General features: G+C 46.4%; 1 protein-coding gene across 2 annotated transcripts; it reads left to right on the forward strand.

The window, feature by feature from the left end:
* Positions 1–386: 386 nt before the first annotated feature.
* Positions 387–5129, forward strand: LOC129030442 (lysine-rich coiled-coil protein 1-like). Of its 2 annotated transcripts, none has more exons than XM_054475762.2 (2): positions 387–546; positions 3967–5129. In XM_054475762.2, the coding sequence occupies exon 2, from the start codon at positions 3987–3989 to the stop codon at positions 4734–4736; it is 750 nt and encodes a 249-aa protein (XP_054331737.1). In that variant the 5' UTR covers positions 387–546; positions 3967–3986; the 3' UTR covers positions 4737–5129. The 2 variants fall into 2 exon arrangements, with proteins under 2 accessions (XP_054331737.1, XP_054331736.1); XM_054475761.2 differs by having other exon boundaries at positions 537–610.
* The last annotated feature ends 9979 nt before the right edge of the window (positions 5130–15108 follow it).

The raw sequence follows: 15108 nt of genomic DNA on the forward strand, positions 1-15108 counted from the left end.
GACAGTTAAGGTTAGGAGGGAAAGGAGACGCATTTGGCATGTGGCTCGGTTCTGTTTGCTGACCTGAATGGTGGTTGGATGGACTTTGTCTTAGTGATAAACCATTGTGCTGTAGATTTTTGTTTCGTGCACATTTCTGCATGTATGCTATATTTCACAAATTAAGAATTAGTGTTTTATTAAATTTTTTTAAAGATAAACTCTTCAGACAGGATTTAATAATACTGATTAGGTTATAGGCTGATTGCGTTCCGAGGCGATAAACTTGGGCGTTCCTAAATCACTTTAGTGTCTGTAATTTAATTTGTTTCTCCTGAGAGTGGAGCTGTGGCATGAGAAGGCCTAAAACCAAAGAGGCGGGGGCGAAGGAGGGGGTGTGGCTTCCTGCTTCCTGGGACGGGTAAGCAGCGAGGAAGCTGGAATTCTCCTGGAGCTCAGAGTAAAGCTCCCCGCGCCGTGCTAGGGCTCCTAACTTGCTTCTGAGTTCTATCTAACCAGGTGGGCCTCTGCACTCTGTGCGGCCCTAACGACTGTAGTCTAAAGGAGGTGAGGGTTCCATCTGTTTTGTGGAAATTTCTCTCAGTAAACTAATGCATGGCAGTGATTCCAGGTAAGAGGTGAACCAGACGTTTGGCGGCGTTTGGATGGCTAGTTGTTAAGGAAGACGGCTGAGGGGCAAATGAGAGGAGGCTGTGTGGGAAGCACAGCTGAAGTGGGTAGGACTTCTTAGATCTGGGGTTCTTAGTGGAACTAAACATGTTGGGAGAGGTCAGGGCCTTTCTTCACTCATGTATTCATTCAGCGAGTATTTATTAAGCATCTACGTCAGCACAATTTGACACGTTGAGGAAACAGCAGTCAAGGAATCTCTACCCATGAGGAGTTTACATCCAAGTGCGGTAAGATAGAAAACAGACCAAATGTAAAATGGCCCGGAGCGGTGGCTCACGCCTGTAATCCCAGCACTTTGGTAGGCCGAGGCGGGCGGATCGCGAGGTCAGGAGATTGAGACCATCCTGGGTAACACGGTGAAACCCCGTCTCTACTAAAAATACAAAAAAATTAGCTGGTGTGGTGGCATACGCCTGTAGTCCCAGCTACTCGGCAGGCTGCGGCAGGAGGTTGAACCCGGGAGGCAGAAGTTGCAGTGAGCCAAGATCGTGCCACTGCACTCCAGCCTGGGCGACTGAGCCAGACTCCATCTCAAAAAAAAAAAAAGACCAAATGTAAACATTAAATTGTGAGGTTGTTGCTACTCAAAGCGTAGTCTGGATATGAGCAGTATCAGCCATTGCTAGGGAGCTCGGTAGAAATGCAGAATAAGAACCAGGGTCTTTTTTTCTTTGAGGCGGAGTCTCCCTCTGTTGCCCAGGCTGGAGTGCAGTGTCGCCATTTTGGCTCACTGCAACCTCCGCCTCCCAGGTTCAAGCGATTCTCCTGCCTGAGCCTCCCAAGTAGCTGGGACTACAGGCGCACCAGTATGCCCAGCTAATTTTTGTATTTTTAGTAGAGATAAGGTTTCACCATGTTGGCCAGGCTGGTCTTAAACTCCGACCTTCAGTGATCCGCCCACCTCGGCCTCCCAAAGTGCTGGGATTTCAGGCGTGAGCCACCACACCCAGCCAAGAGAACCAGCATCTTAACATCTCAGCTGGGCGCAGTGGCTCACGCCTGTAATCCCAGCACTTTGGGAAGCCAAGATGGGTGGATTGCTTGAGTCCAGCAGATCCAGACCAGCCTGGGCAACATGGCAAAACCCCATCTCTACTAAAAATACAAAAAATGAACCGGGCGTGGTCACGTGCGCCTGTGGTCCCAGATACTCAGTTGGCTGAGGTGGGAGTAATTGAGTAATCGATTACTTTAGCCCAGGAGGTCAAGGCTGCAGTGAGCCGTGATTGTGCCACTGCACTCCGGCCTGAGCAACAGCGCAAGACCCTGTCTCAAAACCCCCAAGATATCTCAGTATTGTAAAGCACTCTATTAGGGAATGGTGATGTCCTGGAGGAAAATCAAGCAGGGAAGGGGCAGAGGGTGTCCCATGGGGAGGGTCATCGAAACTCTGAGGTGACATTTCCAGCTAAGACCAGGGAGGCAAGCGGGCTTCCGGTGTGGGTGCAGAGGTAAAGAGCTTTGCAGGGTTAGGGACGGGAAGGACCTGAGGCCAGGGTGTGCCTCTCTGCTGCCTTCCAGCTGGGAGACCAGTGTGGCTGGAGAGGAGGAGCAAGAGGACGGTAGTCAGAGAGAAACTGGAGGCCTTAGGACAGGGAGTGACCCACATTGTCAGGCCTTGTAGGCACCGTGGGAATCTGGGCTTCCTTCTGAGGGAGGGATGGAGGAGCTCTCTAATGCTTTTTTTGTTGTTTGTTTTGGGACGGAGTCTCGCTCTGTCGCCTCCACCTCCTGGGTTCAAGCGATTCTCCTGCCTCAGCCTTCTGAGTAGCTGGGATTACAGGCGCCTGCCACCATGCCCGGCTAATTTTTGTATTTTTAGTAGAGACGGGGTTTCACCATGCTGGCCAGGCTGGTCTTGAACTCTTGACCTCACGTGATCTGCCCACCTTGGCCTCCTAAATGCTGGGATAACAGGCATGAGCCACCGCCCCCGGCCCTCTGATGGTTTTGAGCAGAGGATTTTGAGCTCTCTACTGGTTTTGAGATAGCCAGGATGACATCACATTAAAATGGTTATCCTGGCAGCTGGTTTGGAAATAGGCTCATTGAGCAGGTGCTGGAAGACCAGTGAAGGGTGACTGCCCTGATCCAGGGGACATGTGGCACTCTGGCCCAGACAAGAGCAGTTTAAGTAGAATTGGTCAGATTCTGGACGAGTTTTGAAAATAGAGCAGTTGGCAGGACCTGCTGATGGTGTTGGCTGTGAGGTGTGGAGTAGTGGGTGTCTCCCAGGAGTTCGAGGCTTCAGTGAGCCGTGATCATGCCGTTGCACTCCAGCCTGAGTGACCGTGACTCAAAAAAAAAAAAAGAAATTAGTAAAATAAAATGGAGGCGAGTTCTCAGAATAAGACTGCTAGTAAAATATTTAATGCTACTTGTCCTCATTCCTGCATCTTAATGAGAACATTAATAGCTACAAGTCACTGGCCACTTGCTGCATCCCCAGCGCTTCAGTTGTAATCACTGTCTTAGCCCCCACAACACCTATAAGGTTGATACCAATCTCAGAGATGAAAAGCATTCTGAGCTACAGAGTATGACTGAGCAAGCAGGCTCTGAACCCTCTCTCCCTGGGTTTAAATCCTGCCTGTACTTTTTGGCTGTGTGTGACCTTAAGTAAGCAACCCAAATTCTCTGTGACTCAGTTTCTTCATTTGTTAAAAAAAAGAAGAAGGAATAATAGTTTGGGATTTTAACACAATAAATAGCATCTTCCTCTGTTTTTTCACCTCAGCTATTAGATTTAAAATAAATGGAATGTGAGTGACCTGGGAATATGTTTAATTATCTCTCTATTATTTCTTTCTTGGCATATAATAAGCACAGGACTAGCTTGTTCTGTTTTTTTTAGAATTTATGAATGATTTTAGATTAATGTAGTTGCTTGTCTATTTTCTTGAAACAACTTAATTTTCTTTTTTTATCATACAAGTGATTGTATTTTTGGCAAAAATTCAGAACAATTAAGTAAGACTAAATTATCTAAATTCTCCCTAAACCTGGGGTAACCACTGATAAATCATATGTCTATCTATATGTGTTATATTTATTTATTATATATAGATCCTCAAATGTACACAGTGTTTTAAGGCTCATTTTCTTAGTCCATTATATTTCATGATTCTCAGTCTATGTCAAAAATATTTTCAACATCAGTGACTATGTAGTATTTACAGTATATTACATAACACAATCTCCCCTAGAAATTGGAGTCTGATCTTTTTTTAGGACACACAAAAAATAGCAAAATCATACATTTAACAGAAAGCTTCCCCCCATTTTCCCTAACAGGTTCATCCGTAATCAATATAATGGAAAATTCTAAGACTTCTGACTCTTTTCAACATGAACTGGAGGATTATATTAGAAAGCAGAAAGCCAGAGGATTGCAACCAACGCTTCGCTTTACAAAGGTGAGGGAGGACTCCGCGTGCCAAGAAAAGGGCCCCACTGAGCCTCGGGGGCCGGAGCAGCAGGGACTCCCCTTCTGGAGGCCCCACGTGTTCCCCGCTTCCTTGGAAAGACTGAGGACCATGGAAAGCCGGGTACCTCCCTGGCTTGAAATTCCTCATGCGCCACAAAGACTGGAATCTGTAAACCACAGTCAAAATAATCAGGACCATTTCTTCAAACACTGGTGGCTTCCCAGCCCATCTGGGCAGGGAAAGAACACAGGCGTCCGCGGGGCGCACGGCAGGGAAGGTTCCTGTTGCCTCTTCTGGGAGCCCCGTGGCAGCGCCCAGCAGGCGGGCCGTGGGGACCGAGGCCTGAGGAGGAGGCAAGGGGAGGTGGGAGAACGAGGAGCGGCCAGGGAGGAGCAAGCAGAGCCCAAGAGGAAGCACCGCGCGAAGGGAGACTCACACAAAGGGAACAGGGGCAGGAGAAAGGCCGAGGGGGCGCCAGGCAGTGCAGAGAGGCACAGACGCAGCAAGAAGAATCACCAGGGTGGGGATGCCGCAAAAGAGGCGAGAAGGTCCGGGAGAGAGAAGAAGGGGCCAGGCAGGGAAGGCCCAGAGGAGAGGGACCTGTGGGATGAAGCCATCCTCGGCAGTTGTTACTGATGACTGGGGACTGGGGGCCCCAGTATTAAATCATTTGAATCCACTGGAAAAGATGGATTAGATAACACTGAAGCAGTTAAATGGCCACCTGCTTGGAAGAAAATAAAATCTAATCGTCACCTCACACTCTATTCAAATATTAAAACCCAGATGGTTTACAGATATATGTGTAAAAACTAAAATATAAAAATATTCAAAGAAAATATGGGAAAAGTATTTTTAATCTTGAAGTATGGATGGCCTTCCTAAATAAGACACAAGCCAGAAACCATCAAAGAAAAATTAATAGATGTAACTGCCGAGATATTTTAAATTTGTGTAAAGTAGAAGATTTTGTTGTAAAATTTGTAAAATGGAAATTTTAAAAATAAAGCATTGTATGTGTGCATCGAACAGCTCTGAAAGATACACAATACACTGATAACTGTGGGTTCTGGGATCAGAGAACTGAGTGGGTGGGGAACAGGTTGCAGTTGACTAACTTCTTTCTTTTTTTTTCTTTTTGTTGTTGTTGTTGAGATGGCATTTTGCTCTGTCGCCCAGGCTGGAGTGCAATGGTGCGATCTCGGCTCACTGCAAACCCCGCCTCCTGGGTTCAAGTGATTCTCCTGCCTCAGCCCCCTGAGTAGCTGGGATTACAGATGCCTGCCACCATGACCGGCAAATTTTTGTATTTTTAGTAGAGACGGGGTTTCACCTTGTTGGTCAGGCTGGTCCCAAACTCCTGACCTCGGGATCCGCCCGACTTGGTCTCCCAGAGTGCTGGGATTACAGGTGTGAGCCACTGCGCCCGGCTTTCTAATAAATACTTTTAAAGACAAGCAACAAGTTGGGGAAAATTTTATTTGCCTCGCTGTGAATATCCCTGTGCAAGTTATGGAATTATTGCCTCTGAGCTCCAAGCAGTCTTTTTGCTCTGCAAAACAGGACCTTAAAGGACGCCTCTGGTTTGCCAGCTGGCTTGATGCTAGTCTCTGCCAGTAGGAGGCGCTGGAGGGTCATTGTGAAGTGGCAGGCGGAAAAAGGTACTTTGCCTAAGTTGGCCCTTTTCTTTGGGAGGGGGTGTCCATCCGTCCTCGTCCGTGTCCGTGTCCTATGTCCTCTAACAAATTTCTTTGTCCCCGGTGGACTGTGTGACCCGGTTTTCTCTGCAGAGGTCTGAATCTCAGTTGTGGGGGACAGACCCTCTTCCAAGTTTCTCAGTTCCTTGTTCACCATCCCTCCATCCCATAGATAGGGCTTAGAGCGCCGGCACACTACCACCTGCAGATCAAATCCAGCTTTTTTACTGCCCTCGATCTGAGAAGATTTTACATTGGAACCTCAACTAGGCAAAATGTTATCCCAGCAAAATGGATCCCATTCTTTTCATTGATAGGACGTTATTCCAAAACATGTACTCATTGTTTTATTTTGAATTTCATGTATAAAAAAATGTGGACATTTGCTTCTGTGTTGTTATATGAGGACCTACCTAATGTCTTTGATTGTGCCTCTTGCCTACAAAGCCTAAAATATTGCCTATCTGGCCCTTTACAGAAAAAGTTTGTCAGCCCCTGCCTTACAGTCCTCTTGAACCACTTACGATAGTTAACCGTCTTTTATCAGCTAAGAATTCTTGGCCTGGCGCGGTGGCTCACACCTGTAATCCCAACATTTTGGGAGGCCGAGGCAGGCAGATCACCTGAGGTTGGGAGTTAGAGACCAGCCTGGCCAACATAGTGAAACTCCGTCTCTACTGAAAAAAGAAAAAAGAAAAAAAAATTAGACGAGTGTGGTGGCGGGTGCCTGTAATCCCAGCTTCTCAGGAGGCTGAGGCAGGAGAATGGCTTGAACCCGGGAGGCAGAGGTTGCAGCGAGCCAAGATCGCGCCATTGCACTCCGGCTGGGTGACACAGTGAGACTCCATCTCAAAAAAAAAAAAAAAAAAAATTATTTTCCAGGCTGGGCACAGTGGCTCATGCCTGTAATCCCAGTATTTTGGGAGGCCAAGGCGGGCAGATCACTTGAGGTCAGGAGTTCAAGACCAGCGTGGCCAACATGGTGAAACCCCATCTCTACTAAAAATACAAAAATCAGCCAGGCACGGTGGCACACGCCTGTAATCCCAGCTATTTGAGAGGCTGAGGCACGAGAATCACTTGAACCAGGGAAGCAGAGGTTGCAGTGAGCTGAGATCGCTCCACTGCACTCCAGCCTGGGTGACAGAGCAAGAATCTAACTCAAAAAGAAAAAAAAGAATTCTTTTCTGTTTGTTTGAGACAGAGTCTCCCTCTGTCGCCCAGGCTGGAGTGCAGTGTTGAAATCATAGTTCACTGCTGCCTCCAGCTCCTGGCCTCAAGTCATCCTCCCACCTCAGCCTCCCAGGTAGCTAGGACTACAGGTACAGACCATCACCCCCAACTAATTTTTAAACATTTTTTGTAAAGATGGGGGTGTCACCATGTTGCCCAGGCTGGTGCTGAACTCCTGGCCTCAAGCAATTCTCCTGCCTTGGCCTCCCAAATTGCTGGGATTATAGGCATAAGGCTCCACACCCAACAACATTAATAATTCTTTTTTTTTTTTTTTTTGAGATGGAGTCTCACTCTGTTGCCCAGGCTAAAGTACAGTGGAAAAAGGAGGGTCTGGAGGGAAGGATGGCTCCTGCCCTTGTCCAGGGAGCTGGGTAGGCATGTGTCTGGGCTGAGTTCTGGCTTCCTTGTCCCACAGGTGGCTCAAGCTTCCTGACCTGCTGACAGAGTTCTCTTCCTCCCAGGTAGGTGTCTAGAGCAGAACTGGCCAGTGTTGCTGCTAGTTCTGATTCAGGTAGAGCGGGACCCACCTCCTGGGTCCCCTGATTCACAGGATACAGATTCACAGGATACAATGTACAAGTGTCTGCGTACGTTGGGTATAAGGTGACTAAACGGTGGCAGGATGCTTCTGCTTGGGTTGTCCTTAAGGCAAGAATGGTGAGAAGCAACCCTGGAGCTGGAATAAGGGGGTGGGGGATAGGGAGATGCTCTGCCTGCCTTTTGGAAGTAGCCTCTGAGAACATAAAGGAAAACAAACTCTGTTTTTCCTGTACTCTCACAGCATGAAATATTTCTGTAATCTGAGATGTATGGGAGTTTTTCCCCACATGTCAGTCCTCTAGGAGGTGACACCAGCTGAGTGTTCGCTAATTAAATTCAATTCTTTGGGGTTTTTTGTTTGTTTTTTTGAGACAGAGTCTCGCTCTCTCGCCCAGGCTGGAGTGTAGTGGCGCGATCTCGGCTCACTACAAGCTCCGCCTCCTGGGTTCACGCCATTCTCCTGGCTCAGCCTCCCAAGTAGCTGGGACTACAGGCGCCCGCCACCACACCCAGCTAATTTTTTTGTGTATTTAGTAGAGACGGGGTTTCACCATGTTAGTCACGATGGTCTCGATCTCCTGACCTCGTGATCCACCCGCCTCAGCCTCCCAAAGTGCTGGGATTACAGGCTTGAGCCACCGCGCCCGGCCTTGTTTGTTTGTTTGTTTTTGATACTGAGTCTCACTCTATCGCCCAGGCTGGAGTGCAGTGGCGCAATCTCAGCTCACTGCAACCTCCACCTCCTGGGTTCAAGTGATTCTCATGCCTCAGCCTCCTGAGTAGCTGGGATTACAGGTGCCTGCCACCATGTCTGGCTAATTTTTGTATTTTTAGTAGAGACGGGGTTTCACCATGTTGGCCAGGCTGGTCTTGAACTCCTGACCTCAAGTGATCCACCCACCTCGGCCTCCCAGAGTGCTGGGATTACAGGCATAAGCTATCGCGCCCAGGCTTAAATTCAATTCTGACACTACTTACCTGAGAAAGTGTCAGATCCCACAGGCTGAGGGCTTAGTCCCACAAGACTATCTCCCATTTCTGATGCCAATCACAAGCCCCATGTTGTTTTACCTGTGCTCCTGACCAAGTGGTTAGAAATTGGAGTTCTTAAGCCCACCTCCTTGGGTTTAATTAATTTGCTAGAGTGGCTCACAGAATTCAGGGAAAAACTTACTTACATTTACTGCTTTATTATAAAGGATATTACAAAGGATATAGATGAAGAGATGCATGGGATGAGGTTTGGGGGAAGAGGCTTGGAGCTTCCATACCCTCCCTGGCGTGCCACCTTCCAGGAACCTCCACATGTTCAGCTGTCCAGAAGCTCTCCAAGCCCTGTCCTTTTGGGGTTTTTTGTTTTGTTTTGTTTTGTTTGGAGTCTCGCTCTGTTGCCCAGGCTGGAGTGCAGTGGTGCCTTCTTGGCTCACCGCAACCACTGCCTCCCAGGTTCAAGCAATTCTCGTGCCTCAGCCTCCCTAGTAGCTGGGACTACAGGCACACTCCACCATGCCAGGCTAATTTTTGTGTTTTTAATAGAGATAAAAACACATCTTTCTTTAATAGAGATAAAAATAGAGGGTTTCACTATGTTGGCCAGGCTGTCTCAAGCTCCTGACCTCGTGATCCGCCCACTTCAGCCTCCCAAAGTGCTGGGATTACAGGCGTGAGCCACCGCACCTGCTTTTGGGTTTTTATGGAGGCTTCACTACTTAGGCGTGATTGATTAGATCATTGATCATTCAGTGATCAACTCAACCTTATGCCCCTCCCCCTCCCTAAAGGTTGGAGGGTGGGGCTTAAATTTTTAGTCCCAACCCTCTCATCCTGTCTTGGTCTTTCTGTGACCAGCACCGTCAGAAGCTATCCAGGAACCCCCAGCCATCAGTCAACTTAGTAGCATACAAAAAGACTTATCACTTTGGAGATTCCAAAGATTTTCAAAGCTATATCTCAGGAAACAGGATGAAGACCAAATATATATTTCACAAATCATACCCCCTTAACTTCCCAACACCAAGTGGCTGATTTGCCCTCGAACCTGAAAAGCTCAGAACTGGTCATTTCCCCAATAGGTGACCAGGCCTGCCAGCCCCAGGGCTCTGACCCAATGAGCTTTGTAACATCCTAAGTGGAAGCTAGTCCACGCCATTCAAAGGTTTATTAATACTTGTGGATCATTCTAGGACTGAAGGTCCCTCTGAAGGATCAACACTCTAGGTTGCAGAGTCCTAAGGAAAAGAGACTAGAAGGAGTAGCCACATGCAAAATTTCACCCTGGTGCACTTTTATTCATGGTTCAAGCAAAAACTCAGAGTGGTTTTGTTATCAGGGTAAACATTTACTTTCCCCAGTGTTAGGAAAGCTCCTTCTGCATTGTGAATGCTGACCCATGAGTATTAATTAGGGTGTGAACGTGTAGAACATTAAATAGACATGCAAACTTGTGTGTCATGCAAACATGCAACAATGTGTTTGCAAACACATTGATGTGCAGCTCCCATTCACAATCACAGACATGAACACTGGGAAATAAAAATAAATTACTAAGCCCCCCAACCAACTGAACAGATCCCATCTTGGCCAAGGGGACCCCAGAGAAAACATAAAAACTAAGTTTCTAGCCATGACAGGATGGGACTTTAGACATACCTTATTGTACCACCCCGCCCCACCTCGCTAACTGCCGCTAGGCTTTCTTCCCTAAGGGTTAAACAAAAACCAGAAACCAGAAAAAAGATTCTCTGGCTAGGCTCAGTGACTCATGCCTGTAATCCCAGCCCTTGGAGAGGCTGAGACAGGGAAGCATTGCTTGAGTCCAGGAGTTTGAAATCAGCCTGGGCAACATAGTGAGACCCCATCTCTACAAAAAAAAATTTTAAAAATTAGCCGGGCAAGGCCAGGCGCATGGCTCATGCCTGTAATCCCAGCACTTTGGGAGGCTGAGGTGGGTGGATCACCTGAGGTCAGGAGTTTGAGACCAGCCTGACCAATATTATGAAACCCCGTCTCTACTAAAAATACAAAAATTAGCCGGGCATGGTAGCATGTGCCTGTAATCCCAGCTACTCAGGAGGCTGAGACAGGAGAATCACTAGAACCCGGGAGTCAGAGGTTGCAGTGAGCCAAGATCACGCCATTGCACTCCAGCCTGGGCAACAAAACTGAAACTCCGTCTCAAAAAAAAATTAGCCAGGCATGATGGTACATGCCTGTAGTCTCAGCTACTCGAGATGTCGAAGTGGGAGGATTGCTTGAGCTGGGGAGATAGAGGCCGAGGCTGCAGAGCTGTCATTGCACCACTGCACTCCAGCCTGGGCAACAAAAAGAGACTCTGTACCTCCCTGCCCCCACCTCCCCCCCAAAAAAAAGATTTGCTCCACTGCTAACTTCAACCAACCATGTGACTCCTCTCCATTTTGCAGTTTCAACACTGACCAGCATTCCTTCCTGATAAGAAACCACTGCCCACAGGAAGTGGTTCTGGCCAGTCTACAGAGGTTGCACACAGAGGGCCTTCATGTCCTCTGCTTCACCTTTTGATGTATAGGGCCTAATTGTAATACATTAGGTTAACCATCTGTGACGGTTAATATTAGGTGTCAACTTGATTGGATTGAAGGATGCCTAGATGGCTGGTAAAGTCTTGTTTCTTGCTGTGTCTATGTTGCCAGAGGAGATTGACATTTGAGACAGTGGACTGGGAGAGGAAGACCAACCCTCAATGTGGGTGGGCACCATTCAATCGGCTGCCAGCTCAGCTAGAAGGAAGCAGCTGGAAGGTGGGCTAAGCTGGCTTGCTGCGCCTTCTGGCTTTCACCTTCCTCCTAGGCTGGATGCTTCCTTCCATTCCTCCTGCCCTTGGACATCAGACTCCAGGTTCCTCGGCCTTTGGACTCTTGGGCTTACACAAGTCGTTTGCCGGGGGCTCTTGGGCCTTTGGCCATAGACTGAAAACTACACTGTTGGCTGCCCTGCTTTTGAGGCTTTTGGACTCGGACTGAGCCACTACTGGCTTCCTTCTTCCTTAGCTTGCAGACGGCCTATCATGGGACTTCACCTTGTGATCACGTGAGCCAGTTTCCTCTGATAAACTCCCTTTCATATATACATATATCCTATTAGTTCTGTCCCTCTGGAGAGCCCTGACTAATACAACATCTAAAGTTGAACATAGGATGCATGTTGCATTCATTAGCCTACTATGCCTGTGCTTCCTTTTCATGAATATTCATAGCTCCTCTTATAACCTGTAGACTATATATACGTGGCCAACCCACTCAGAGTAAATTGCTGTTTCCTTAACCCCTCCCTTGAAGTGCTGCTGGCTAGAGTCCATGCTTCCTGACCTGTCAGAATGGCCACCTGCAGGTTGCAACCCTTTATGAGAAATAAAGCTCTCCTTTCTAAACTTATGAACCTCGTCATTCGTTAGGTGACAACATAGTGATACACATACACACACAGCAACCTCTAGTCCGTCAATCTGAAATAATCAAAGGGATTAGAATAGAACTTTGAAGGGCTTATTTAAGCACGAAGTTTGAGGATATCTACCTGGGAAGTACAGACTCCGAAGGAAGGGGGTCAGTCCTGTGAAGTGAAGAAGTTAAGGTCTCACTATCTAGACAGAAACAAAGAAGCTTAGTGGGATTACATTTTCCATACAGAGCTGGTTCATGATTACAGCAAGATGATTGGTTTAGCTTGTTCCTTTTTAGGAAAGATATACTTAATATTTTATCTTTTGTTTATTTACTTATTTATTTATTTATTTATAGAGACAGGTCTCACTCTGTTGCCCAGTCTGGAGTGTAGTGACATGATCATAGCTCATTGTAACCTTGAACTCCTGGCCTCAAGCGATCCTACCACCTCAGCCTCCCAAAATAATTGGATTACAGGCAAGAGTCACCATGACTGGCTCTTAAATCCCTTTTAATCTATAGTTTCTTCTCCATTCTTTCTCTCCTTTGTTTTTAATTTTGAAATTATTTTTGAGGAAACTTGATTGTTATCTGTGGTAAAAAATGACTCCTCCCAAAGATATCCTCACTTTTTTTAAGAGATGGGGTTTCACTATGTTGCCCAGGCTAGTCTCAAACTCCTGAACTCAAGAGATCCTCCCACCTCAGCCTCCCAAAGTGCTGGGATTACAGGCATGAGCTTCCGTGCACAGCTGCATCTTGAGTAATTTAATAGTCACGGAGTATTTTGTGCCATCTGGTACAAGAAAAGAAGTTAATCTATAACAAAAGATCAGTGACTAAGAAGGGAAAGGGTCTTATCTTGGTGCCATTCAGTCTTTCACAACATTTTGCAAAGAAAAAAAAATTTAAAAAGGATGAATCTATAATCAGATAAGCAAAAGTTGCAGCTGTTAGCTATGTAGCTCAGGTTCCACAATCACATTTTCTTCAAGCCACAGAATAAGGTTGCAACAACTTATTTAAATTATTTATTTTCCAGCCAGGCGTGGTGGCTCACGCCTGTAATCCCAGCACTTTGGGAGGCCAAGGCGGGTGGATCACAAGGTCAGGAGATCAAGACCATCCTGGCTAACATGGTGAAACCTGTCTCTACTAAAAATACAAAAAATTAGCCGAGTGTGGTGGCGGGCGCCTGTAATTCCAGCTACTCGGGAGGTTAAGGCAGGAGAATTTCGTGAACCTGGGAGGTGGAGCTTGCAGTGAGCCGAGATTGTGCCACTGCACTCCAGCCTGGTGACAGAGCCAGACTCTGCCTCAAAAAAAAAAAAATTTATTTTCCAAGTCTCATCTGGGCCTCTATTTCTTTACCAGGCTCATTAATTGCACATTTTTTATAGCATTTATTTATTATTTGCTTTTTTTAAAAAATAGATACGAAGTTTCACTACATTAACCAGGCTGGTCTCGAACTCCTGGCTCGAGTGAGCCTCCCTTCTCAGCCGCCCAAAGTGCTGGGATTACAGGTGTGAGCCACCACACCTGGCTTATTGTTTGTCTATCTCACAAGACTGTATGCTCCCCGTGGACAAAAATCTTATCTGTTTAGTTTATCAATATACGCATAATGCCTGGAATGCACAGGGCCTGGAATAGCAGAGCATGTGCTCAGTAAGCATGTGTGGGGTGGTGGGCATAGAACACACTGCATTACACGCCGACTCTGATCACACAAAATGTCCTGTGAAGTAGGTGTGATTCATATGAGAACTGTGGGACCCAGATAGGAAAGCCATTCCCCCAAGGTAGGGCACCAGTTAGTGTCCAGCCCAGGTTCCAATTTCTGTCTTGCTGATAGGCCCAGGGCCACAAGATACAGATGCTCAGCCAAGGAAGTGAGTGGGGGCTAGAATCTAGACCACTCTGCTCACCAGGTTTGAGCTAAGAGCTAAGACTGCCAAACAATAAGAAAATTTCCCAAACACAAGCTGATTTTAGATCAATCTATCGGAGAATGTTTTGAACTATGTAAAATAACATAAATGCATATGCGCATGTGTATATAGCTATAGCTATAGTTAGAATCGATAGATCTCTCATTGGCCAAGGTCCTGAGCAAAGCCAGATCCCTTAACTGACACTCCCCCAGCCCGTCTCATTTTCTTCCTTCTACTTCTGCATTTGTGCACAAAGAAGTAAAAGACCAAGAAGCATGGCACACTTAGTCTGAAAAGTATTTAAGGAACAGAGATTTATGTTGCAATAAGTTTGCTAATTTAGATACAGAAATGGTTGATGTCCTCTGGGCAGTCATAACTTTTAAATTAGCTTTTCTTTCTTTTTTTTCTTTTTTAATAGAGATGGGGGTCTTGCTATGTTGTCCAGGCTGATCTTGAACTCCTGGCCTCAAGGGATCCTCACAACTCAGCCTCCCAAAGTTACAGGCATGAGCCACTCTGCTTGGCCAGAGATTAACTTTTCTACTGGATCAACATTTTTGATCTGAAAAAAAAAATCCCTTTTTATTTTGAGACAAGGTTTCCATTCTATTGCTCAGGCTGGAGTGTGGTGGCACAATCATGGCTCACTGCAGCCTCAACCTCCTGGGTTCAGGTGATCCTCCCACCTCAGCTTCCCAAATAGCTGGGACTATAGGCACACGCCACCACCTCTGGGTAATTTTTTATTTTTTTATTTTTTTGGTAAAGACAGGGTTTCACCATATTGCCTGAGCTGGTCTCCAACTCCTGAGCTCAATCAATCCTCCCACCTCAGCCTTCTGAGTAGCTGGGATTACAAGTGCAAGCTACTGCACCTGGCCCTCTTTCTCTTATTTGAATAATTTCTTTTTGTTAAAAGGCTCACCCTAGAGTCTGGAATTGGTAGGAGCAGAAAAAGAGACTTCCATTTCTTTATGTGATTTTTAAAATCCTGGATATTCTTTATTATGTTTTTTAACATTTTTTATTTTTATTTTTGATTGACAGTACAATATGAACATAGTGTTTCAACATTTTAAAATAAAATCACTAAAATAAGAAAATTAATGTGGAAAAAAAAAAGTGGGAGGCCAGGTGTGGTGGCTCATGTCTGTAATCCTAGCATTTTGGG

The sequence above is a fragment of the Pongo pygmaeus genome, chromosome 12 (assembly GCF_028885625.2).
Source record: "Pongo pygmaeus isolate AG05252 chromosome 12, NHGRI_mPonPyg2-v2.0_pri, whole genome shotgun sequence".
NCBI classification, from domain to species: domain Eukaryota; kingdom Metazoa; phylum Chordata; class Mammalia; order Primates; family Hominidae; genus Pongo; species Pongo pygmaeus.